At 45.6% G+C, this 27,371-nt stretch overlaps 1 protein-coding gene across 3 annotated transcripts in view; it reads left to right on the top strand.

Moving 5' to 3' along the window:
• sos2 (son of sevenless homolog 2) overlaps nucleotides 1-27,371 on the top strand; it is a 42,569-nt gene that overhangs the window by 12,452 nt on the left and 2,746 nt on the right. The window contains exons 2-23 of one of the 3 annotated variants that reach the window (XM_080012445.1): nucleotides 2,679-2,804; nucleotides 3,493-3,624; nucleotides 4,007-4,171; nucleotides 4,424-4,630; nucleotides 7,060-7,203; nucleotides 8,786-8,896; nucleotides 17,129-17,227; nucleotides 18,234-18,361; nucleotides 18,706-19,361; nucleotides 19,814-19,895; nucleotides 20,056-20,178; nucleotides 20,575-20,687; nucleotides 21,044-21,266; nucleotides 22,924-23,043; nucleotides 23,520-23,682; nucleotides 23,851-23,968; nucleotides 24,577-24,749; nucleotides 25,091-25,207; nucleotides 25,578-25,842; nucleotides 26,040-26,081; nucleotides 26,355-26,452; nucleotides 27,198-27,371. The exon at nucleotides 27,198-27,371 is cut by the window's right edge and continues 2,746 nt beyond it. In XM_080012445.1, the coding sequence (XP_079868571.1) occupies nucleotides 2,679-2,804; nucleotides 3,493-3,624; nucleotides 4,007-4,171; nucleotides 4,424-4,630; nucleotides 7,060-7,203; nucleotides 8,786-8,896; nucleotides 17,129-17,227; nucleotides 18,234-18,361; nucleotides 18,706-19,361; nucleotides 19,814-19,895; nucleotides 20,056-20,178; nucleotides 20,575-20,687; nucleotides 21,044-21,266; nucleotides 22,924-23,043; nucleotides 23,520-23,682; nucleotides 23,851-23,968; nucleotides 24,577-24,749; nucleotides 25,091-25,207; nucleotides 25,578-25,842; nucleotides 26,040-26,081; nucleotides 26,355-26,452; nucleotides 27,198-27,371 (3,579 nt within the window). Of the gene's footprint in view, nucleotides 1-2,678; nucleotides 2,805-3,492; nucleotides 3,625-4,006; nucleotides 4,172-4,423; nucleotides 4,631-7,059; nucleotides 7,204-8,785; nucleotides 8,897-17,128; nucleotides 17,228-18,233; nucleotides 18,362-18,705; nucleotides 19,362-19,813; nucleotides 19,896-20,055; nucleotides 20,179-20,574; nucleotides 20,688-21,043; nucleotides 21,267-22,923; nucleotides 23,044-23,519; nucleotides 23,683-23,850; nucleotides 23,969-24,576; nucleotides 24,750-25,090; nucleotides 25,208-25,577; nucleotides 25,843-26,039; nucleotides 26,082-26,354; nucleotides 26,459-27,197 lie in introns of all 3 variants that reach the window. The other 2 variants (XM_080012444.1, XM_080012443.1) reach the window with 2 other exon arrangements.

Below are 27,371 nucleotides of genomic sequence, written 5' to 3'. Positions count from 1 at the left end.
GGAAAAACAAAACAAAACAAAAACAAAAAAAAACAAACGACTGCTCGACTTGAAGAATATCAGTCGACTGACGATTTTCCGACTGATGTTTAGACTCGTAGACTTTCAGGGGACGGCCTGAGTCAAATCAGATTGTATTAAAGTTAGGGTTGGTTACGGAACTGGTATTCAATCCATATCGTAATCAAATGTTTTTGCGCTCGGCCGTTTTAATAATTTTGGGTTGACTTCCTTTATTTTTCATGTATTTATTTATTTTTATTCCAAGAATTCTTGGAGATGGAGAGCACTTGCGAGCTGTAGGCCACAGGATAGAAGTCCTCTGTGAACGCAGCGTAGGGAAACCCCCGTCGTTTCTCTGTGGTGACTCATCGCTCCTAGTGTCATGTGGAATTTGGTCAAGTGCCCCGAGGTTGTGAATACATCTCAGACTTCTGCTTTGATCCCCATCACCCCCACCATCCGATTTCTTCCAATTATAGTAAGCACTCTTATTTATAGCTTTTGTACGTGTGGAAACTGGAATAAATGCTCAGTTTTTCCATAGTATTTGTCGCTTAAAACTAAACTAAAGGAAACTTCACTGATGTCGGTAGAATCCAAATATCTTGAACTAACATTTCCACGGTTTTATTTATATTTTGACATTCCCCCACACATTTCTGACATAATCCATTTCTTGTTGAGTCTCCTAAGTCTTGAAACCCTCATCAGAGAGGTGACATCCTGCCCACCAGTGCGTCACTGTTAAGTCACAGCGCAAGAATGCTTGAGGCCCGGGACCAGTGGCGACCTTTGAACTCTGCTCACACATTCTGCATGCCGGGGGCAACGTTTTGTCATCAGAACGCCCCACGTTACTATATGCCAGGGTAATTCCATCACCAGCTCGTGAACAGCGCAGCTTTTGTTATGTGTCTCTGCGTCAGTGTGTGTGTGTGTGTGTGTGTGTGTGTGTGTGTGTGTGTGTGTGTGTGTGTGTGTGTGTGTGTGTGTGTGTGTGTGTGTGTGTGTGTGTGTGTGTGTGTGTGTGTGTGTGTGTGTGTGTGTGTGTGTGCGCGCGCGCGCGCGCATGTGTGTGCATCTGTGTGCGTGTGGGTTTCTGTGTGTCCTGGATAGGGGGTGCGAGACAGAAAAAAATGAGTCTCACTTTCGATCCACCTCTTCTTCCCCGAAAGCCTGCTTCTCTCTCTCGCTCTCGCTCTCTCTTGTGCTGCGGGTCTTATAATAGTATCTAAACAGACAGCATTCCATCCAGAGGGCACAGCCCGAATGACGACGTGCCGGAGGGGGGGGTTGTTATAGGAGCAGGGCTCTTTCCATTGGTTGGCTCAGTCAGGCCACGCCCCTCTCCTGTCGGTACCTAAACAACACCTTTTCTGTTCTGAGAATAGATCAGTTTAGCGGTGTAGCATATGACGTCAAGTCCTGCTCCTTCACGGCAATGTTGCAACGATTCGGCTAAACGTTTCTGCCCGAATGGGGGCCAGGCACAGAGATGCATTTCACCAAGCGTCATTGAGGGAAGGTGTTTGTGGTTAACCACACTTTCATCATGCATGGTTTCTGTCCTGACAGGAGCTTATTTGTGAGAACATTGTGTCATATTGGTGTGTCATTTGTGCAGGCAATGTGCAAGGTCCTGCTGGGTTAGGAAAGTTATTCACATTTTGATGAAAACATTTAAAATCCTAATCACGATTGATAGAATCTATCATCCTTATCCATCTTTATGAATACATGCAACTGTTTTCAATAGGGCTTTTTCAATGCCCAAAACCTCACCTCTTTGGTTCCCTAACCAAGAGAAATCAGCAATACAACATTAAATATCATATACTGCTGACAAATAGATTACTTGACACATTTAGAACTGTACGAACCTAATTTCATCTTAATGATGCTGAAGAGATTTAGAGGTATCTTAATCGCAGTTCAATATGAGATTTCTGACACTTGCGCGCCCAAAGACTCACATGTTCCCCTCCGAAATTCCATAACACCGATGAATAGAGTTTTTATATTACGAGTGTGGTGCCCAAACATACCTGTTTGTGAAAGTCGCGGTGGAAAAAGAACAGGGAAATACAGTCTTTATCACGGGAACGAACACATCTATTTCGCGCTGCTGGATAAACTCGCTGTTAGCGTGTTCGTTCAAAGTTTATGAATATTACATGTGCCGCGTGTCTGCACCAAACATGCCTGTTCGGAATGGGCCGATTGCTAACACGGGAAGCCCCCCCCCCCGGCTCGCTGTTTCTCACGGGAAGCCCCGCCCCCCGCCAGTTTGCTGTTCACTGTATATTGAAAGTTTATTAATATCACGCGCGTCTTGTGTCCAAATTGCACCAAATTCGACACTTCACATCCTTGGGTCCCCAGCGATACGCCCGCCAAGTGTGAAGGAGATCGGATGAACGGTTGTCGAGATAATCGACAGACAGCGATTCCTTCCTTCATTAGTTGGGTACTTATTGTATATTTGTGCATATCACTGCATTCATACTGCAGAGCTGTACATCTTATTACACTGTTCATCTGTGGAATATTTATTTACCTTTGCACACTGCATGTCTAGCATCTGTTTGGATCTTGACTCCTAGCCCTAGTTTTGAACTACCTTCACCTGCGTCTTGCTAATCCTCATTGCCCTGTTTTGAACTTTGACCTTTCAGGTACAGATGCAGGTCCACCCGACCCTGTCAGCCAAGGAGGACGCTCTGCAGCACATCGAAGAGCTGATCCTGCAGCTTCTCAACATGCTGTGTGTCGCTCAGCCCCGATCCGTGCAGGATGTGGAGGTAGGACTTCCTGTCTGCTGCTTCGTACCTCTGAAGTGGTGCAGGTGCTTACAGGCAGCATGATGCATTTTTTTGCATTGTTATTGAAGCACTCCCAGGTGCAATGCATCAATTCCACGCATCCACCATCACCACCATGCGCTTTGCACAAAATAACTGATTGCCATCATTATCAAAGTCAGTACGCCCGCTTTCCATGAAATAAAACCCTTTCTTGACAATTGTTCTGCCTCTTTGTGATGATGGGAGGACATAGATCCACCGAACCCAAAAGATTAAGATGAGCTCACTTTCACTCTACATTTTTGACGATAGCACATTGTGTTGTTTTTTGCTGAGTTCATTATGGCCATGGTATTTCTCTAAAATTCCATGTGCGTATGTGACTGGCTCCGCCAAGAAATGCTTTTCAGTTTTTTGAGTCTTCCATTTGCATTGTTGTTAAGGTAATCTTCTATTCCATTTTCATTGTTAGCCCTTTATTGTATTGCTGCAATATATGATGCACTTTGCACAAAATGTGTGTATAATGAGATTGGGGGAAGCACACACATTATGCATATATGAACAACCTCCAAATAGCGCACAAAACACAGTTTTGTGTTGCAGCCATCAGCCAGGTTGTTGTTATTGCATTCTTATGTCATAATCCTGAAAGGTTTCATTCTCCCTCCTCCCTGTTGGCCAGGAACGCGTCCAGAAAACCTTCCCCCACCCCATCGATAAGTGGGCCATAGCCGACGCTCAGTCTGCCATAGAGAAACGCAAGAGGAGAAACCCCTTACTTCTCCCCGTGGACAAGATCCATCCTCTGCTGAAGGTAACGAGCGCCGCCCGCCCGGCTCTCCTCTCCTGCAGAGATGTGCAGAGTCCCACAAGTCCCTGCCGTGGCTTTACTCTTGTCTTATAACGTCTCTTACGTCTTGATTGAAGGTTACATTTAATTTGAAGCCATTCATAGACACTGCTAATTGTTTTTGAAGGTGCTTTATGAATATATTGTTTTGTTAAATATACAATGTCCAATTAGGATAACCCAACATGAAACTAAACAAAAATAAACTTCTTTCTATTTGTGTTAAATTCAGGACGGCAGCACTATATACTGTGCATAGCTATATCTTAAGCCATGCTTTGTTTATAGTCCTGTAATGATGTTGATTTTCTTATTTATTTTTATTTTTTTCTGCTTTTATTAACAGGAGGTCCTGGGCTACAAGGTGGACTACCATGTGTCCCTCTACATCGTGGCTGTCCTGGAATACATATCAGCAGACATCCTGAAACTGGCGGGCAACTATGTGGGCAACATTAGACACTATGAAATCAGTCAACAAGACATCAAGGTGTCAATGTGTGCTGACAAGGTGTGTAGTGTGTGTGTGTGTGTGTGTGTGTGTGTGTGTGTGTGTGTGTGTGTGTGTGTGTGTGTGTGTGTGTGTGTGTGTGTGTGTGTGTGTGTGTGTGCGCGCGCGCGTCTCTTTCTCTGTGTGATGGATCCTTCCTTTATATATCCTTTTGGTTGCAGCGGCAGGATATCATCTGCAAATTAAATGACCGAGCACATTTCTTTGTGTGTTGTTTCTTCTCCCCCTTCGACGTTCCTCCGCTGCGTCCAGGTGTTGATGGACATGTTTGACCAGGAGGAGGACATCGGCCTGGTGTCCCAGTGCACCGAAGAGCCCTCCTCGTCCGGGGAGCTCACCTACGACGACCTGGTCAGGCTGGAGATCGCAGAGGAGCGCCAGTACCTGCGAGAGCTGGACCTCATCATCAAAGTGTTCCGCAATCACTTCCTCACCAACAACAAAATCTTTTTGCCTCAGGTGCGGACACTCTTAGTATGGTTAATTCCGATCATTGGATTTGACTGCTATAATTTCTTGAGCCAAATAACGAAATCAGAATTTACTTTCTGATTTAAACGTATTTGCCGGATAGAAGTTTGTCGAGGGGGGAAATGGGTAATGAATAACCAAACCAATGACAGAAAAGGCTTTCTTCCAAGTCTACACCATTGATTCAAAGGACATTTGTTCCTAACCCTCTTCCTCCACAAAGGCAGGGCTGAAGTTTCAATACACAGAATGCAGCCTGTTATCAATTCATTTTTCCAATATCATGTAGATGAGAGCTGGAGCTGTGGCTGTCTGTCAGCCAGTTTCTACCTAAACAGTCAGCTCTCTAGCGGGGCTCGCAGACGCTTGAACAAAGCCATGGGCAGCTAAATCCACTCCTAAGAATATTTTGAGATTAGTAGTGAGACTCTAATCGCCTGGCTCCGAATCATCGTAGTGTAACACCCAGGCTGACTTTACAATCTTCTTAAGCAGAAGCGGGTTAAGCTGCTGTGGGTTAGTCCTGTTAGAAGTGTAAATTACCTCTTTAAAGAGGGAGAGACACACACACTCCATTTTAAAAGGTCTGAAGTTACCTTAAACGGAAGTGGACGCCTTGGCAGAATATTGAGTTTTCTTTTGAAAAGTCTAAAATATTCCTGTATCTCTGTGTGGTCACGGCACCCAGACGAGTGAATGACAAATTATTTAACATCTGACACTTTAACACTTCTATAAAAATCGTATCAATTTCCGAATAAGGCAACTGGTCTCAGGCGACATAGTAAAGCATCAACGTCAAAGCATCAAAGTTTGATAATGTACATTGAAAGTGCTGAGAAAAGTACTTGAACTTTCAGTTTGTTTAACCTGGAGAAATCTTGTCAACTAGCACAGTGACTTGAGGATTTTACATTTGTGATCTGTTTTTTTAATTTCAAATGAGATCTCAAATTCCATTTCAAGCGGCGTTAAATATCTCTCAAGGGGTATTCAATTTAACTCAGGTATGCCTGCTCACACACGGCTGGAGGCACGTCACACCGAGATGCTTGGGAAAAATATTTCTACTCTCACTGTTTAATATAACAAACTGCCTCAAAATTCCCTTTAAAAATCCAGCATTCATAAACACACAGTGCAGCCTGGCAGGGGTCCTGAAAACCCCCCAAACATGGAGAGAGAGAGAGAGAGGGAGAGGGAGAGAGAGAGAGAGGGAGAGAGAGAGAGAGAGAGAGAGAGAGAGAGAGAGAGAGAGAGAGAGAGAGAGAGAGAGAGGGAGAGGGAGGGAGGGGGAGAGAGAGAGAGAGAGAGAGAGAGAGGTTGAGTTTTATTGGCCTGCTCTGGCTTTGCATATTTTGGGTTGGGTAATTTTGCGGTATCATTTGGGTGAGGAGGATAAACCTTTGTGAGGCCCAGTGGAACGCAGAAACGCGTAATTATGTTGAGACAGGAACATCTGCAGCCCCGGCCAAAATAACCTCAATTATGTCTGGTGCAACGCTGCGTAATCTGAAATGACTTGGGGAGATGTCAAGAAGGGGGGGGGGGGGGGGGGCGTTATTGTCAAATAATGACAGGACAGAACTTCTATTCATACTCTGGCAGTCAATAATCACCCCCGTTCTATTTCGGGGCTGCGCTTTTCTCGGGGCGCTGACTTGATGATTTCTTCCCGGAAGACGTGGGCCTGACGTTAGATTGGAGGTGTAATCTTGTTGTTTGCCAGGCGAGGTTCGGCTGAGCCTGCTTCTCTCCCGGGTGAGCCCAGCTTCGCACACACCGTCGGACCTCTCAGCCGCACCGTGGCGCAGGTTAGCCAGCAAACAGGTTCCCCTGGGGTAGTTCGTCGTCGAGGTGCCGCGCTGTAGGACACGATCCGTGGCAGCAGGGGAACGTGCGGTGCCTAATTCCTTCCCCCTACGTTACATTTTCCCCCGGCCGTTTCAGGGATTCGTGCTCATCACTCATTCACTCACACAAGCACGTCGGTAACTTTTTGGGATTGATTTAACGAGCGGGCTTACACAAATCAGATTCTTGCAGACAACAACAAATTAGAGAAAATTCTAATTAGGGCTGGGTGATATGGAATCATTTATTATTGCACCAATCATAGGGAATTTTACGCAACATAAATATTAAATATCAGTCATGATAACGTGAGATTTATATCTCAAAATACCAAATTGGAATGTATGACAGCTGATCAAAACGCCTCGTTTTCAGTGAAATATTCGAAATTCAACTCATCACGTCAATAGGTCACTTCAAATAAATGAAGGTATAATACAGCGAAAGATATACAATGCTTAAATACAGTCGATGTCGAGCGTGACACCACAAACGACAGCTTCCCTACCTATATAATGATTTAGAAATAAATCCACTATTTCTTCTTCCCCCTCCGCGCGAAGGACGTGGAGGTGATCTTCAGCAACATTCTGGACATCCACGAGCTCACCGTCAAACTGCTGGGCCTGATCGAGGACGCGGTGGAGATGACGGCGGACGGCAGCCCTCATCCTCTGGTGGGCAGCTGCTTCGAAGACCTAGCGGAGGTATGGAGGGAGCTTCCAGTGCCAGTATGGATACCTTGACGTGTTCCTCACGGAGATTTTTATTTTTTTATCGATCATCAATCAAGAGTGCTAAGGTCCTATAGTGCTCTCCCAGCTTAAAATTAAGAAGATTTGATTCAATCGAGATAAACCGTAGTTTTTTTTTTTTGGTCTGCTGACACTGAAGAATTGAACTACTTCATATAAAACCCATTTGTGTCACTGAAAGCTGCCCAATATCATAAAAGTATTGAATATCTTTAATTCCAGTCCCACTGAAAACTTCTCTAACCCATAATTTACATTTTATTTAGGCCCCCATGGTATTTCACTTACTATCGTTTCACAAGCCCAAATAAATATACGTCTTCTTGGACACATGTATTCAGATAAAATGGAGATTGGCAGAGTTTTCATGGTTCCCACTCGTCCTAGAAAAACATGGAATTTTGTAATTTAGTTTTCCTGTCGTGGAATTAGAAAAAAAATATTTACTGGGGGTGGGGGGAAATGTGTTGCTCGATGTGCAAAACTCAATTATTACTCAGGTTTTTGGCTGATTACTCCTTTACCCGCCCAGTTCCTCCTGAGAAGAGGTCTAATCAGCAAAAATAAATTAAAAGATGCGAGTGAACAGGGTCTTTAGGCCGACTACATATGCAGATCATGAAAAGGGTCTTGGAGATATCCTGGAAAAGGACATGTTGAAGAGAGTGGGACCCCTGTACATACCACACATGCAGCACTGTTCATGAGGTCCTGTATATTATAGTACTGAGAGATGTTGTCATTTTTGGCTTTAAACATGATCTATACACCTAAACAAATGTTATGTGTAAAGTAACATAATATATACATATCCAGTATATACAAGTTCTCAGTCACTGCCCCCTTCCCATCCTAATTAGAGCGCAGATCTCACCCGTTTCTTCCGTATCCTTAACACATAAACATGTTTCCACTATGTTCAGGAATTTGGCCTTGTAAATGAAGACATCCCGTTGACATTAGCTGGAATAAGTTTATATTCCCATCAGTGGGAACACGCGTACAGTTGCATATCTGACTTAGGCGGACGGTAACCATGTCGGAACATGTTTACTTTGGCTTTTGGTGCCTGTATTTCAGTTCACATATTATAATGTTAATAGTATTTAATCACATATTTATTTAATCACAGTCGTGTTCTCTTAATACGGACGGTGATGAACAGATACTGATACCGGCCTCGGGTCCGATACCGTGTTCATGTACTCGTACTCGTAATAAAGCCCGCATACCAACCTAACAAGCAACGGTTGCAGCCCAAAGTGAGATCATGTTCTTTATTTAAAACTGGATAAATCGGTAACTGAAAATAATAAACACATGGTCTCCTCTAACTCACGGCTCTCATGACGGTATTTCTCTTGGTGCTTTGTGTTGGTAAAAAGAATACCTGGCAGCGAGTCCTCTGCACTCGCACTTGGCTTTGAAAAGTCGGCCTCCGTGCATCCCGGCTTATTTTTGTGCTTATTATTGTTCTCCCAGCACGTCCTAATTGGGGGCGGTGACTCACAAGTTATTTTCTGCCCGTGTGTAGGAACAAGCGTTTGACCCCTACGAGACCCTTTCTCAGGACATCCTAAACAGGGAGTTCCACAAGCACTTCAACAGCCTGATGGCGCGACCCACTGTTGGTCTCTACTTTCAGGTACCAATCTTATTACCATTTAAAGGGCTACGAATTGTAAAGTGTTTCTTTGTTCTTACTGGTTAAGCTTACCAGTATTCAGGACATAAATGCTGGTGGTTGTTTCCACTTTAAGTTGCCTATGGGTATTTATAAAAAATGGCAATTGTTTGATTTTAGTTGTTAAACTGCTTTGTGAACAGTTCCCCTGGTTACCTGGCGATCCGGGTTTCTCCTGAGTCGTTCCAAATTGTGATCGTCTGCCCCGGAAAGAAATCCTTCCAAATAGATTCTACACAGTCAAATAATTCATAGTTAAAGAACACATTTTGTTGGTTTGTGCTTAAATCCTCTACTTGACACCAGCTGTTTCTGAAAGATGCATGCCTATGACTTGTGATTTTAAAGCAGCCCTGTGGGTGACTATTTAAAATTGCTAAGATGATCAAATTCAAAATCCAAACAAAATCAATGAGTGGACAGAGGATAGTTTCAAGGAGACATCTCTAAAATACATACTAGAGTACTTTAAAATACATATAGAGTACATCATCAAACTTAGCAAAACATACATAAAACTTCACTTTTATAGCACATTTCATGTGATAAAATGCGCGTGTGTGTGTGTGTGTGTGTGTGTGTGTGTGTGTGTGTGTGCGTGTGCGCGCAAATTCTGTATTTCCTCAAATATAAACTGGTAAATTAAGAACCGGGCCTCCTTTTAAAATGCGGGGGCGTGGTCGATACAAACAAATACAAGCCTGCCTCAAATAAAGACCGTTAGGAAACTGATAGAGCTGTGGAGCTCTGCACCGGAACAGCTCTATCAGAGCAATCTTTTCTCAAAATAAAACAGTTTGTTTTTTTAAATGTATTATTATTTTTTTTATAGATAGTATTTAATTTACTCTGTTTCCTGTGGAGCAGATCACTTATTGGGTTCTTGCTCTGAGCGCTCCACAGCAGGAAGTCAAGGGAACTTGGAGAACTGTAATTCCCCCGTTCGCTACCACCGCAAGTGTGACTTTTAGGGTAGCTACTAGCGCTCTCTTTTTTCACCATAAACTGTATGTATTTGCATGGCACAGCAACCAGACAGTTTGATTTAAATTCATACTAAAGATAATCAAATATACATTGGCACCAGACTCTGAAGGTGTCCTCTGGTATCTGGCACCAAGACGCAGCAGATCCTTTAAGTCCTGGAAGTTGTGAGGTGGGGCCTCCATGGATCGGGTTTGTTGCTCCAGCACATCCCACAGATGCTCCATCGGATGGACCCTCACCCCACCCATCCGCATGATGTAGAAGAAAACATGATTCATCAGACCAGGCACCTTCTTCCATTACTCCATGGTCCAGTAAGCAACAGCAGCAAGCTGTGATGCACTCTGTGTTCTACACCTTCTATCATAGCAACATTCACCTTTTCACCAATTTGTGCTACAGTCGTTCTTTTGTGGGATCGGACTAGACGGGCTAGACTTCACTCCCCACGCATATCAATGAGCCCATGGGCATTCATGACCCTGTCACCGGTTGTCCTTCTTTGGACATGCTTGGAGACGCTCCGACCCAGTCGTCGAGCCATCACAATTTTGCCCTTGTCAAAGTGGCTCAGATCCTAACGCTTCCCCATTTTTCCTGCTTCCAACACAAGCAATGTTATTGTGTGTGTTTGTGTGTGCGTGTGCGTATTTCCTGGAAGATTTATATTTCCCGGACAAATGGGAGAGATTCCGGTCAAATATTATCTGTGTTTATTGAGCTTAAAAACAATTGATAAGCAGGCTATATAGATAATGACATCATCAAGGCATGTAGATGTAGAAAATAAAAAGTCCTGTCAGTTAATGCTATTTTAGAAATAAATGTTACTACTTGAAATCAAATAATTTCCATTCGTGAACAATAAGTAACAAGTGCAGCTGCTTGGATTAACATTTCGCTAAAATAAAATTTTGATCAAATCCAAAACAAATATGGCAAGTAGGTCTAAATAAATAATGAAGTTTGTGGTGTTGCCCGTCTTCGTCGGGACGTCCCGTCGCCATGTTTTACACAACGAATATTTACCGTCTGCTTTGGGTCGGAACTTAAATATACAAAAAAACGCCAAACTTATGGATGTATGTGTCCCAACAATACGTCATTTTCCCATTTTTACACAAGTATGATTATGTACTCATAACAACCTGTGTCTAGCTCCTCTTTTTTCCTTTCTCGTGTCATTCCTACAGAAGCGTAATGTGTTCAGTTGAGAGGGGGGGGATCGCTCTGTTTTTCCAAAATTGCGAGATAAGATTTTGCGAACAAAAATTCTGCTCTGTTTTCCCGTATTAACGAGATATTTATTCATGAAATTGAAAAAAATTAAATAAAATTCTGCTCTGTTTTTCCGAATTATTGAGATACGTATCTCGTTGATTCGGGGAAAAACAGAGCAGAGCCGCCCAAACAGAGCAGGGCTGTGATCCAGCGAGGAGCTCTCATTCCTCCATGAGAGCTTGAGTTCATGAAATCAAACGCGTCCCACCTGGTTCGTCCAATCCAGCTTTATTTTGGTTTTTGCGTTTGAAACATTTGGAGATGCTCGTGTCTTTAAGTAATATAGATGGTATTGTTATTAGTCCAGCGACTTTGCACCGGCACCTCAGGACTTGGCGGTTGTTGGAGAAACACCAAAATGTCCAGCGGTTCAGAACGGGGTCCCGATCCCGCTCTTTTTTTTTTTTCTTTCATGAAAACTTATCTCGTTAATTGGGGGAAAACCGGGAATTTTTTTATTTATTTTTTTTCTCAAGTGAATGCATTGCACTCCTGTACATTCCCCACCGTAATACGGCGTGGCAAATCAAAACAACGAAAGCATGAAAACGCTGTTTGTTTAATATTTAAGTACCAGTGGGTCAATTTGCGGGTTCACGCCAGGCAAAGAATGGTTTGGTTGTTTTCCTTTCCGTCCACCTTTTTGAAGTGAGCCGAGGTGCCCCTGTGGAATTCCTCCCAACGCGGTTCCAGGGCATGTCATGACACATCCAGCGTCCTGTGTACAGTTTATTCACTGCCGCGGCTTTGTTTCATTTGGACATTCCTCATAAGAATAGCATTGAATTTTGCTCGGTGGGGTGCATCTTGGCAGCCTTTGAAGATGAAATATTTGCTGGTGTTTACTCAGGCCAGTAACCAGTCAGCGGGGCCGTTCACGACATGTGAAACTATATCGCGGGCCCTCTACTCAATAACACATGGCTTTTCTTTTTTTTTTTTCTTCTTCTTTTTTTATACTGCCATGAACGTGCTGTCTGACTGGACTGAGACGTGAGAGAATATTGTGTTTACAGTGACGTAGAGAAGCCCTAATTCATACTGTGTTGTTAGAAAAGTTGGATGGAAACGACCAAATGTGACATCTTCAATGACGTTGTTAAAAGATTGATGTTCGCACGCCCGTAAAGCGGAGTGATGCATGTCGGCAAACGTCACAGCGCTGTTATACTGTGCAGCGCCACTCATGGAATGCTTGTCGTCCAATCACACTGCTCGACCGGAGCTCTGGCGTGACGCGTTTGCAACTCCAGTCTTGCGGTGGCGTCTGCTCAGAATTGCGCTTTTTGCTCTTTGTTTTTCGCCGCCTCACGGCGTCAGAATAGACGCGGTTGCTGTGCCTGTGTCTTGCAACAGCCAACCGTTGATGATCTAACCGTGGGGAAGACGTGCACAATGTCTTTGACAGATGTGATTACATTAGATTTGATTTGATTAGATGAACTATATTGTCATGACTGTGGAAATATGCCCCCGGCTTCTTCCAGGCACAATAACATAGAACACATAACTTACAAGGACAGAACATAACAGATGTAACATCAACAAGGGGGGAGGGGGGTGGCATGTGCATAATAGGTTCAGCAGTGTAAATTATAGAAATGCAGAAATATCCATTTCTTCAACATGTTATATTCCTAAAAGTATATCTGTCACACGGGCCAATCTGAATCGAATGCCGTTTCCCTTGTTTTTTTCTTCTTGGGGTGGGGGTTATGAAAACAAAGGAAGGTTATTTTTATCTGCTGCTTTTTCCATTCTTAGTTGTTACTGTGGTTACTGAACCGCACTCTATACAGATTTGGTAGATTAGGAAAAAAGGTTTTAAATGATGCCATCTGCAATTACTAACATGATGCTCATGTGTCGTGCAGCGTAATACACTCATCAGCCACAACAGCAAGTGAAGATTCAGTTGTTGGAGTTGATGTGTTGAAGCAGCGTAAGGATCTGAGCCACTTTGACAAGGAGCACATTGTGATGCTGGACGACTGGGTCAGAGCATCTCCACAACCACAGGTCTTGTGGGCTGTTACCAGTATGCAGTGGTTAGTACCTACCAAAAGTGGTCCAAGGAAGGACGACCGGTGAACCGGTGACAGGACCATGGGGCCCAAGGCTCATTGATGCACATGGGGAGTGAAGTCTAGCCCGTCTGGTTCGATCCCACAGAAGAGCTACTGTAGCACAAAGTGTTGAAAAAGTGAATGTTGCTATGACAGAAAGGTGTAGAACACACAGTGCATCACAGCTTGCTGCGTATGGGAGCGCTCACAGTGTCCATGCTGACCCCTGTCCACCACCCAAAGCTCCTACAATGGACACGTGAGCGTCACAACTGAACCATGGAGCAATGCAAGAAGGTGGAGGTCTGATGAATCACGTTTTCTTCTACATCATGTGGATGGGTGGCGTTAGGGTCCGATCCGATGGAGCATCCGTGGGATGTGCTGGAACAACAAGCCCGATCCATGGGGGCCCCACCTCACAACCTCCAGGATTTAAAGGATCTGCTGCTCACGTCTTGGTGCCAGATACCACAGGACACCTTCAGAGTCTGGTGGAGTCCATGCCTCCACGGGTCACAGCTGATTTGGCGGCACGAGGGGAGCTACACTGTAATAGTGGTTATTAGTGGAGTTTTTAATGTTGTATCTGATCGGTGTATACAATACAGCAATGTGAACTGTTTGTGTTCATCTTACTTTTTTTCTTATGGTCATTGTGGCATCGGGTTTAATTATCAGAGGATTTCTAGAAATTTCGCAACCCATTCCTGATATCTATCACTAATCATTGGCCAATATGTTTTAACTTTTTATATGCATTTTACATTGCATACAGGCTAGTAGCTTTCATGGTCAACCTCTTAGAATACTGTTTGTCTCACTCTGAAATCATTGTTTTTTTCTTTGGAAGGTCAGCGGGGTCTAAGTTCAAATTGTTTGAACTTTGACCTGGTTTGCATTGAGGGATTTTTTTCCGCCCCGTGTTGGAAATCTTACTGCGGCGTTTCACTCCCTTTTCCCCTCTCTCCTCCTCCTCCCTTGCTCTCCGCATCACTCTTTCTCATCTATACATCCCTCTCTCATCCCCCTTTCATGCTGTACTAACCTCATCTCCTTTACTTTATCTGCTTCACCCCTCTTTCTCTCTCACCATCACTTTCTCCACACCCACCCCTCTCCTCTCTGCTCATTCCTCTCTCTCCATATCCCTCCCTCTCCACATCCCCTTGCCACCCCTCTAACTCTTCTTCTCCTTTACTTTATCTGCTTCACCCCTTTTTCTCCTATCTCTACATCCCTCTCTTTACATCCCTCACTCCGCATCCCTCTTTCCATCCCTCTTCACATCCCCCTCTCTCCGTCCCTCCTTCGACACCATCAGATGGATGTGTCTTCTGAGCACTCAGCTACTGCACTCTGCAGTGTCTGGTGTTGTGGCTAAATTACATCGTCTTTTTAAAAATAGAACAGCGCCCCCCCCCCTTCTCCCCCGTGGTGGGGATGAGCGGGTGGTGCTGGCGTTGGTGTGGGTGGATTGTGGCTCAAGGCTCATTTCATGTTGCGAAGCCGTAAATTAAGACAGAGGAGAGGCAGGACTGGGACACTGTGGGCCCTCGCTGGGTACACGCTGTTCTCTGAGCTGTGTATTGTTCCATATCTGAGACGGTGCCCGGGATCACTGTGACGCACGTCCATCTCAACGAAATACTGTTCATGACTTCATACTATTTAATGATAGTGATGAATTGTGTTTGTATAGTGCTTTTCACAATGCTCAAACACACTTCAAATCACATATAATAAAACAATGCATAAAGAAAACAGAAATAAAGAGATGAATAAAACATTAAAAGCAAACATAATTTATCAATTCATACTTTTTATCTCTTACTAATGTTTATCTGTTCATACCTTTTCTGTATTTAAAGGGGACCTATTATGCTCCTTTTTACAGAAATTAATATAAGTCTCTGAGGTCCCCAAAATTTGTTTTTCAGTTTTTGCTGAAAATACCACTAGGATTATGTATTCGAGTCGTTCTAACATGCCTCCAAATCCCTCCTGAAGCTCTGTTGAAGTGGGAGGAGCCACCCTCCATAAGGCCCCTAGTCCTGTGAGCCAATGGGGTTTGAGCTTTACTCTGGGCTCCATTGAAATGAGTCTGTAAACCTTGACTGATTTCACCCTGTCAGTGCACTAAAATCTTTTCCCAAACAAATTTGAGGCGAGAAATAAGCAATCCAGTGGCCAAATCTTCACGGGATACGGCGGTGCTCGGGGATTTTTTGTTTCACTCAATTATGGGAACGTCGGAAAATAAAATAAATACAAATAATAAATCTCCGGTTTTGTTTGGAGAAACGCAGGGCGGATCCTGCGTGGCAGCCTACAGTGCCTACCATGGAGACGCACGCACGTGCGCATACACACACACACACACATACACACGCACACACACACACAGAAAGAAACACACAGCAGATACTTTCCATCGCCTGCAGTTTTGTCACGGACAGTTGGTATTAATTCCTCTTTCTTTGAAAAGATTTGTGCTGGTCTCTGCAGCCAACAGAGCACTTCCCATGCTCAGCTAAGGTGGAGGGCGGTTCTAATTAGAAGGCCCCCCGCGGTGACGTGTCAGAGGGCAGCAGAGCTGAATGGCTCGTTTCTCCACATGTCTTTTGAATGAGAACGCTCACGAAAAAACTGACTGGGTTGTCTTATTTCACAGCTTGTGTGTTAGTTGGCCCATTAGAGACGCAAATGTACGTGCACAAGCACAGAAAAGGTGTGTTTTACATAATAGGTCCCCTTTAGAATTTGTCTATCATATTATACCAAAAACCCCTTCATGTATTGTTGCTTATTGTATTGTTGCTTATTCCTGGAATCTTGGTTTCATCTCAGATCTTTCATTGTTGTCTGTCTTTGTGTGTGTTTCTTTTCCTCTTCATCTCATGATAATACAGTAGCTGCGATGCTAGGCACAAGTGCACAAAACGGGCAGAGTAAATTAAATTAGATTGATCAAATTTTCCCAAGTTCTAAATGTAAAAACTGCAAACAAGCAAACATAAAAATAAATTCTGAACATGGGTCAGTGGAAAGTCGCTTAATACCTCTGGTTCTTACTCACTCATCCCTATTTTCCTCCCTCACACATTCTCTTCCTCTCTTTACGAGCGCGCGCGCACACACACACACACACACACACACAGACACACACACACACACACACAGACACACACACACACACACACACACACACACACCCTCCTCCTCAGATACAGAGTGGGCGCTGCTCTGGAGTCTGAGTACTAGAGTATTGATTCTGAGTCGTCTATCAGGGGAACATGGGATTTAAATGGATACCCCCCTCCTCCCTCTAGCTTAACTCTGCAGTCCTAAATGCCTCCCTCCCACTTCCCTCCTGCCGTCCCTGTTTACCAACAGGGTCTTTTTGGACCTCAGCTCTAGATATTCAACAAGGTCTGACGGCTTTTCAACAGCTCAGACATTTTCTTTGCAGAATTTGTTGTTCTATTATTTAGTCTTTTTCTAACTTTAAAAGGGTGTGAAAACCCTCTGAATCCCTAGTCATGGCATTAGTTGGTTGACTATTTAATTCCACTGACCACTAACCATCCTGGTAATTGTTTTTTTTAATTTTTATTTTGGGTTGGGACGGGGAATTGGCAAAAAATGACCAAAGAAAATGATATCCATTTATAGCATTACCATTTGGTTCATTTAAAAGGATTTTGATGTACGGTATAGATCAAATAATCACAAGCTGTAACTCCTCAGGTTTGTTCTCCAGCACTATAAACGTGTCCCATTTTCCTTTTGTCATAGCTGATTGGTTGATGTTGTTTTCTCCATTTGTTGTTCATTTTTTTGTTTTGTGTGTCTCCAGTCTGTTGCAGAAGGCTTCAAAGAGGCCGTCCAGTATGTCCTCCCTCAGCTCATGATGGTCCCAGTGTACCACTGCATGCACTACTTTGAGCTACTTCAGGTAGGCTGCCTTCCACTCTGCTCTGGATCTCACTCTCAGTGCCCACTGAAACGTTAGTTTAAACAATGAGTTAATACAGTATATGGACTGTAATAATGTATGTAGTGAACCAAACCAACCAATAGGATCCGGGATGTAAAGCTGTCGAGCTGCCCTGAAGTCCGTTGCCATGGATACAATGCACACTTTTCCAATTTCAACGCGTCATGTTGAAGCAGCGCTTGGCGTAAACATACTCTCATACAGACTGCATCGACACACTCGGCGTGCGGGCGATCCGATGGTGTCAGAGATGGAATGTCGGTTGGAGAGCCTGTCGTCATGGCGACGTTGCCGGAGGGTCAAACCATCTGGCCCGCTTCCTGCCGCGCTCCAGGGCTGGATCAGCCACCCGGCCCGACCCGGCTCTCTTTCGTGTGTCCCTTAAGCTGTTTAGAAGCGTTAGCTTTCAGGACACCTAGCTACACCTCTGAACTCAGAAGGAGGATTCACAAGTTACTGACAGTATGTGGTTGTGACGGCTAGGCCATGCCAGCAGGGATGGATGCTGTTGGTATTAGCTCGGCCGCCATTTAGCCCTGCTGCAAGAAGATAACTTCTCATCCCAAACGCCGGTCTACAAGTGCAGGACCGCCATGGCTAATGTCAGATTTCAATAAATTTATCTCAAGGGCTCCACACTAATGAGAACCTGACGACCAGGAGGTTTTATTACAAAGAGGCCAGAGTGTGGAGGAAGTGAAAATGTAGTGGCCATTAAGAACTGAAAGAATCTGCGACTTTTATTCTAAGCATGAAAGTATGAGTGAGGTATTAAAAGTCTTGGTGTAAATCATTAACTCAGCGCGGCGAGCCTCTCACACACACATTTAGCTTCTTCCGTCTCGATTTTCCAATGCTCCTTCTGAGGAGTTGCGGGTGAAGAACACCTCATTTTGAGCCCTGCGCCCACAGCGCAGTCGCCCTGAACTGCTGTGACGTGGTTCTTTTTTCACCGTCCTAACAGCAACTTCAGGAGCGCAGTGAGGACCAGGATGACAGAGAGTGCCTGAAGCAGGCCATCACAGCACTGCTCAACCTCCAATGTAGCGTGGAGAGGATCTACACCAAGCACCAGCCTCGCCGCAAGCCTGGGTGAGCCGCGCCCGCTGCAGCCGCACGTTTTTTATCGTCAATACGTGTAACACCAGAAATGTACCTCTGCATCAAAGTTTGAGCATTTGTGGCCCTGCGTCGGTGGTTCTGTACTTATCTAACAAAGCCCAAGATGGCCGTTTTGAGTCTTGTATGCACAGAAGTAATAGAAACCGGGCTGCACCGCTACCGTACTGAAGCAGTCGACTAGACACACCGAATATTTGGCCGTACAATAAAGGCACAATAGCTAATATTTTCCGGTGTGTGTTAAAGCGCCACATGTCCTTTAAGCAGTTTGTTTCTTATTTGTGGGAGTCTCACTCTGTCTCCTCATGCCGCAGGGAGCCCATGTATCGGCTGTACAGCCGGCAGGTGCGCAGCAAGCAGCTCGCCATAAAGCGCATGAACGAGATCCAGAAGAGCATCGACGGCTGGGAGGGCAAGGACATCGGACAGTGCTGCAGTGAATTCATCCTGGAGGGGGCGCTGCTGCGGGTCGGCGCCAAGCACGAACGCCACAACTTCCTGTTCGATGGCCTGATGATCAGCTGCAAGGCCAACCAGAGCTCCCGGCTGCCGGGCTCGGGCAGCGGTGCGGAGTACCGCCTGAAGGAGAAGTTCGTCCTGCGGAAGATCCGCATCGTGGACCGCGAGGACTCCCAGGAGCTGCGGCACGCCTTCGAGCTGGTGGGCAAGGACGAGAACTGCGCCGTGTTCTGCGCCCGCTCGGCGGACGAGAAGGCGTCGTGGATGGCGGCGCTGGTGACGCTGCAGTACCGCTCCACGCTCGACCGCATGCTGGACGCGGTGCTGCAGCACGAGGAGCAGGCCCAGCCGCTCCGGCTGCCGTCCCCGGAGGTGTACCGCTTTGCCGTGCACGACTCCGAGGAGAACATTGTGTTCGAGGACCGGGTGCAGAGCAAGACGGGGATCCCCATTATCAAGGCCGGCACGGTGGTCAAGCTGATCGAGAGGCTCACCTACCACATGTACGCCGGTATGTACGGCATTTATTATTTTTAAGAAGCTTTAATTACTTTACATTTAAAAGGACAAGCCGTTTTCTTTTCTTATATATATATATATATATATATATATATATATATATATATATATATATATATAAAACGGTATTTTCTGGATCATTAAAATGTGGTTAATCAATTGAGGCCTTATAAAAAAAAGTGCTGAAATTCAGTTTTTCATTCAATTAAAGAATAATAATAATAATGTGATTGTGTGTAATAAATGTAAGTCACAACGCATTTTAAATTGAGTTTAGCTTGAATTCTGATCACAAAACATAATTGCAGCCCCATAAACACAATAAATGTCCTTTTGCTTAATGAAGTGGATATGAAATAATTTTTCTTGTGATATTTTTCATTTAAAATGTTTCTTATTCCCTTCATATTTCATCAATCTAACTTGCGTTCCTTGTTTCTCTAGATCCCAACTTCGTCCGCACTTTTCTCACCACATACCGGTCCTTTTGCAAGCCCCAGGAGCTTCTCACCCTGCTGATAGACCGGTACGCTGCCGTTTATTCAAAGGGAAATTCCGCCCCAAAACAACATCAAACTCATTTGACAGAATGAGGCTTCACTGATCTAGTTTAGTTTGAATTACTCTCCGGGTACCTAATATAAATACTGATATAAATGCATATGAATCATCATCCTCCTCCTCAGTATTGACATCCCTGAGCCAGAACCCACCGAGGCGGATCGCCAGGCCCTCTGGAATGGCGACCAGCCCATGGCAGCGGAGCTCCAGAGGTTCCGGAAGGAGTACGTTCAGCCTGTCCAACTCAGGTAAAGACCACCGCACCCTCAGAACCAATTAATCATATCTTGATTTACAACTAGAGCACTTGAGCTGCTTTGTTGCATCATCGAGTCTGTCGTATTTATTCCAAATTTCGGAGGACCTGCGACGATGCGTAGATCTGGGTGATATGGAGGAATTAATAGTCATCGGGAAATTTACACAATATTGATATACATTGATATTGTGATATCTGCTGAGGAATTCAAAACCACATGTTTATAAATACAATTAAGGTTTCTCACATTGCAAAATACTGCTATTTAAAGAGCGATATCAGACCACATCTACTAAATATTTACTGGGCACCGTTCATTTCAAATGACAAAATGAAGTGTACTGTAATGTACTCTTTTATTTAAATTATTTTTTTTTTTCCTCAGGGTTCTTAATGTTTTCCGGCAGTGGGTCGAACATCATTTCTACGACTTTGAGAACGACCCAGAGCTGAGGAGCAGATTAGAAGAATACATCACCAGCAAAATACAACTACGAGGTCTGCTCTACATCTCGCAGCAATCTTGATATTAATCGCTCCTTTTCTTTTTTTATTACCTTGTCTGGGATACATTTTTGTTTGGGAGGTTGGTATTACTTTTTGCTATGCAATCCTCTAAGGATGTGCTTACCATCTTCCAACAGGACGGATTTAGGACATGAGTTAAAATCTGACGCTTTTTATTTATTTATCTCTCTCTCTATCTATCTATCTATCTATCTATCTGTCTGTCTGTCTGTCTGTCTGTCTGTCTGTCTGTCTGTCTGTCTGTCTGTCTGTCTGTCTGTCTGTCTGTCTGTCTGTCTGTCTGTCTGTCTGTCTGTCTGTCTATCTAATTATTTATTTTTGTCCAGGCAAGTCCATGAGGAAGTGGGTGGAGTCCATCAATAAGATCATCAAGAGGAAGCTGCAGACGCAGGCCAACGGCGTCAGTCACAACATCACCTTCGAGAGCCCGCCCCCTCCCATCGAGTGGCACATCAGCAGGGCGGGACAGATGGAAACCTTTGACCTCATGACCCTTCATCCCATCGAGATTGCCCGCCAGCTGACTCTGCTGGAGTCTGAGCTCTACAGGTGAGATGCTGCGCCTGTCGTGGTGGAGCAGGTTGAATGAGAACATTGAACACAGCCATGTTGTGTGCCATTAATTAATACAAGACAGAATAACAGGATGATCCTATAACATATTTATTAAATACGATCCGGAGACATCTCACTTTGGTAATTACATTAACAGCCAAACATGGTGAGACTTTGGTATGTTGTGCCGGTTGACCATAAATATATTTTTGTATGTGTGAACTGAACAATGCTCAACGTGTGCCCCGATCCTCCAAATAAAATGACTCAAAACAGTGTGGGGAGGAACAGGACACGACCCTTGGACTCCTTAAGATTATTTTCTGTGCGTACCGCACGGAGAGGGGGCGATCGGGAAGGGAGTGACGCAGGAAGTGTCCCCGTTACGCACGGTTTCCTTCCACAAGCACTTGTTTCATTCCAGAAGCAGACGTAAAATAAAATGACCATCGTCTAAAATAAAAACACACTGTTCCGGCGCGCCGATCGTGGGCACCCCATGGCTGGCGCACGCACTGTCGGTACCGTCAGGAAGAAAGACTAGTGCGCAAAAAAGCTCCCTCTCTGCGCCCCCCTCCGAGGTGGCCGCCTATCGCGCCAATAGGAAGAGCTTGGCCTCCCCCCGCCGAATCGTTGAATTCGACTGACAAATCTCTGAGTCGGGTACAGCCCCTACAGCCATATCAAATATAATATTCTGGAAATAATAATTACATTGAATAAATTGGGTCAAGACATTGGTAAATTTGGCAGAAACTTAAAAGCCGGAAGTGGTTGAAGAACCGTTTGGGAGCCCAAAGAGCCGGCTCTTATTGCTCTTCTTGCTGAGCTCAGCCAAATGATCTGGCTCTTACAAAAGTCATGAGTTAAAGACTGTATCTGTGTTTTTCATATGTGGGCTGTGATTGGCTCGGAGACACAGAAGGCGGGTGATCCGGTGACGCGAGCGCCCTGTGTTCTTACTCGCCATTGGTTAAACAGAACCAAAGCCGCACCTTATTTCGAGGATTTCCGGACAATATTTGTCATTGCTTTGGTTTTCTTTGCTTTTGATTTTCGAGAAACAAACATTTGCAGAAAGCGAGCATATTTGTCCACTACCATGTTGAGAAGAGTATTAAACACTTGAAAAATATCCCTTGAAGGTACATTGTGAACAGATTAAAAAAATGTGCGATTAATGTGGGATTAATCGCGATTAAGTATGGAAAATCAGGCCATTAAATGTTTTCATGGATTGACAGCCGTAGTTCAAATACATGTAACACATACTATATATGCATATAAGCCTAAAAAACACCCCTCAATACTACAGCATATCGGGTTAGTGTAAGTTAAGACCTTCTCACAGTGAGGCATCACTTGACGTTCTCTAAATGGGATCCTAAAAATACTGGACAATGGACGGCATAAAAACGCAGGACACGTGTTCTCATCTGTATGAACCGCCAGCGGGTCGACGTGGGTTTGCGTCGCAGCCTTTTAGACACGAGCCAACAGCATCCAGATGCTTAAAAAAAAAAAAAAAAAAAAGCTTCCAAGCTGTCTGTGATTTGGTGACGACGTGATTTACGCGACACTCATTTCTGCGTCCGTGGAGGCTCTCCGCACCGGGGGGCTTTTAAACACGCGCATCGCTCTGCCTCCACAGAGCCGTCAGGCCCTCCGAGCTGGTGGGCAGCGTCTGGACCAAAGAGGACAAGGAGAAGAACTCTCCCAACCTGCTGCGCATGATCAGGCACACGACCAACCTCACGCTGTGGTTCGAGAAGTGAGTGCTTTCCCAAATCAAATACCGACATTCAGGCTCGGGTCCTCCACCCCCCCCCCCCCTGTTTGTTTTGGTGAGCGCTTATTTCAAATGTTGGGTTCAGGTTTTATTTTAGGAAAAAAGAAAAAAAAAAAACCTCTCCGCGTCTTTTATTGCTTCTTTTTTAAAAAGTGTGTTCTCGAAAATACCTTGATAAATGAAGCCGCAATCAGTCTTGTCTGGCGATGGTTTTGCCTTTCAACCCGTCTGAACTTTCAACAGTGTGGAAAATGATGACGTCTTCAGGGAAAACAAATACCTAATATGAAACATCACAGGGTGTAGTTACCGGGGGTCTGGAGAACTCCGTGACGCCAGATAGTTTTGGCGTCGGCGCTCCGGCTCCCCCTCTGCGTGCACCGGAGGCCACCCGAGCCCTTTCAGGCTGGTTCCCCAGTGGCTTTGGGGAAGCGCTGATCTCTCCTGGCGCGTCTCAGGTGCATCGTGGAGGCGGAGAACCTGGACGAGCGGGTGGCGGTGTTCACGCGGGTCATAGAGATCCTCCAGGTGTTCCAGGAGCTCAACAACTTCAACGGCGTGCTGGAGGTCGTGAGCGCCATCAACTCTGTGCCGGTCTACAGACTGGACCACACCTTCGAGGTAAATGCAGGCCACGTCCCGGCACACGAACTCGGCGGCGATGGTCAGGGGGTTGGGAATTATGAAACAATATTTTCATTAACTGTGCGTGCGTGCGTGCGTGTGCCCCGATTGACCGCTTTCCAGGCCGGATTCTAATTTAAGCTGCGTGTTGTTGTTCCCCGGCAGGCGGTGCCAGAGAGGAAAAAGAGGATTCTGGAAGAAGCCGTGGAACTGAGCCAGGACCACTTTAAGAAATACCTGGCAAAACTCAAGTCCATAAACCCCCCCTGTGTGCCTTTCTTTGGTAGGAACGCCGACAGTCTCACCACATGTGGAGGGCCTTTTAAAGGGTAGCTGCGTTATCCGGGTATCTGCGGCTATGAAAAAAATATTGAAATCAACTTTAATCTGCCTTTAATGGCATTGAAAATCCTGGACATTTTTTTGGGGGGGGGGGGTCTATTAAATTTAAGGGCGTAAAGGGATTTTGAGGATGTCATCAGTCCACAGAAAAGGGGGGGGGGGGGGGGGGGGTTGGTTAACCTTCACTGCTGCAGAAGTGCATTTTTGGTCTTCAGCGGCGGTGGGGGCAGTGGCTCAGGAGGTGGAGCGGGTCGTCTAGCAATTGGAAAATTGCCAGTTGCCCCAGCTCCTCCCTGCAGCGTGCTGATGTGTCCTTGAGCAAGAGACTTAACCCCCTAACTGCAGTGCATATCTATTCTAATCTTCAGTTTAACTCAGTGGTATTAAAAACGTCATAGAATTAGCTGCTCCCCGCAGATGCCCCATGTTTGTATCTGTCCGCAGTGCTTTGTTGTTGTTTGCGTGAACGTGACACTCTTTTCCCCTCTCGATGCTTCCCCGTCAGCGTTTTTACAGCCTCCTCCTCTTCCTCCTCCTCCTCTTCCTCAGGAATCTACTTAACCAACATCCTGAAGACGGAGGAAGGGAACCCAGACTTCCTCAAGCGCCACGGCAAGGAGCTGATCAACTTCAGCAAGCGCAGGAAAGTGGCTGAGATCACCGGGGAGATCCAGCAGTACCAGAACCAGCCCTATTGCCTCAAGGGGGAGCACGACATCAAAGTGAGGCCCCTTTTTTTTTTTTTTTTTTTAAGGCTCAACCCCTCAATTGCCCCTCCTCACAAGGAGCCACTTTGACCGTCTGGCGGCCGATTTATTTGTATTGAACAGAAGAGTGAGAGATGACTTGGCCGTAGTCGGTCCAGCCGACGTTCATGACGTGAAAAGGTCGAAACAATCTGTCGAGCCTTTCCCACGTTGCCCGACTCAAACAAATTGTGCCGAGTGTGTTTCCATGCCGTTTTTGTTTTTTTTTTGTTTTGTTTTATTTTTCTTTGTTTGTTTTTCCTTCAGTTCCTGTCACGCGCGGTGTCTCACGTCTAACCTTGCTTTCCCCCACGCAGAGGTTTTTCGAGAACCTGAACCCGATGGGCAGCATGAGCGAGAAGGAGTTCTCCGACTACCTGTTCAACAAGTCCCAGGAGATCGAGCCTCGGAACTGCAGGCAGCCCCCCCGATTTGTAAGACTCGCGTCGCCTTCTGATCTCGCTTGGCCGCCGGGGGGAGACTAGCCGGGCTTCCTGTGCTTCCGGCCTGTTTTTCGTGCCGGTAGATGGCGCGACTTAAAAATAAAATCACACGCAATTGAGATGTTTGGCTGCTTCGTTGAGTGTCAATAAGAATATTGTCAAGGGGAGTTATGCGTGTGGTGGTCTTTTCGGAGGCCGCGTTGACAATCAGAAAAATATAAACGAATGCCTCCTCTTCGTTTAACTTTAACGTAAATACTGATTTGGATGCTGAAACGACTGTGATGTAAACCTCACAAACACTCAGACACTAATACTCCGTCCTCCACACTAATACTCCGCCCCCCCCACCCCCCCGCAGCCCAGGAAGACCGTGTACACCCTCAAGTCGCCGGGCATCCGGCCCGTGCGCACGTCGACCTCCGGCACCCTGAAGGGCCACCCCGTCCCCCTGGAGCGGGAACCCCCGCACAAGATCACCTTCCGCAGCATCGCCGAGACAGAGCTGGAGACGCTGGCCTCGGCCTCGGTGCCCACCTCCCCGAACACCCCCACGCCCCCCCAGTCGGCCTCCTCCGACCTCAGCTCCGTCTTCATGGACCACGACCTCAGCAGCTCCTACGGGGGTGAGTCATCCGGGCGCGCGAGCCCCCCCGTGCCTCGCCGCGCGGGGCGGGACGACGGTCATTCGCGAGGCCGGCAGTCCTGCTGGCGTCCCACGTCGGTCAGGACGGCTCCGAGTCAGAGGGATCTCATTTTGGGTGGTGCAAGAGTATACTGTCCATTTTCCAATGTAAAATGATATATATATTATTTTTTTCAGGAAATAATTCCATATTTGCTGCAGTTCTCCTCCCACCGTCGAGTGAGTTTGAAGTTCTTTTTAAAAGAAAACGTTTTTATATCATATGTAATCCATTTATATATGTTTTACTTGAAATGATTTATATCAAATGTATTATTAGATTTCAACAGTTGTAATGTTGATCAGTTTAATGACATGTCACCTTTTCATTAGAGGTCCAATATGGAAACAACGTGGTACGAAGATAGGTTTTGTGAACGGATGAGTCCAGCAGTGTTTTGTTGTATTTATGAACACCGTTCACACACCGACGGCCTCCGCCCTCCTCCACAGAATTCCACTCTATGTCCTGTGGAAGCCTCCACCAGCTGGGGGAGGAGCTACTCAAGCCTCCTCCGCTTCCCCCGCGCCGGAAAGACGCCATTTCCGACGCCAAGGTAAGAACCATGCGTCATTCCTGCGCATGGTAACTTTTCGGTTTCAAGCCTTTGGGGGTTATTATTTTTGACATGATGTAAGTTGCAGCAGCTTGTCTCGCGATGTTTGCTGCTGTTTTAACTGCCGCCCTTTACCGCGTGGCCATGTTGTTACCTGCCAGTGTGCTATCCAATACGCAGATGCATGCAAAAAGGTTCTCCGCGTGTCGTGTTATTTTTTGTTGTAGGTTTATTGTACGTTTTTCAGTTTTTCCATCTATTGCCTTTTATTTTATTTTTTTAATATGTCTGTCTCTTTCTGTTATGTTGTCATTTGAAAGCAGGTAAAAGATGATATTTGAAGCAAAAAAAATTACCACGTGAAGCTTTACATGCGCACACACACACACACACATTACCCCCCCATGCATGCACACACACACACACACACACACGTGCAATCTAACCATCTGTGTGATACCAGGCTGTTGATTGTGTATCATATTTACTGCTTTTTATATTTATTGCTGCTATACCCTGAATTGTTTTTACACCTTTTATTGTTGTTATATCTATTGCTTTTTATTTTCTGTTATAATTATATGCATCAGAGCCTCCCAGCCTAAGAATTTCACACGAGTGTACTTGTACAACCGGAGTGACAATAAACATCTTGAATCTTGGATTTAAATTGAATACTAAAACAGTCTGTTCTGTTGTTGTTTTTGGTTACTTGCGTGTGTGCGTGCGTGCGTCCCAGATGAGCTCCAGGTCCGACAGCCCGCCGGCCATCCCTCCCAGACTGCCCCCTCCCCTGCCCAGGATCCAGCCCCGGGCCCACGTCTACAACGGCCCCATCGAGGGTCCGATGCCCAGCCCGCCGCCCCCACCTCCCCGGGACCCCCTCCCCGACACGCCGCCTCCGGTGCCCCAG

Source organism: Zeus faber, assembly GCF_960531495.2.
Source record: "Zeus faber genome assembly, chromosome: 13".
NCBI lineage: Eukaryota > Metazoa > Chordata > Actinopteri > Zeiformes > Zeidae > Zeus > Zeus faber.
This window is presented reverse-complemented; position numbering and strand designations above follow the sequence as displayed.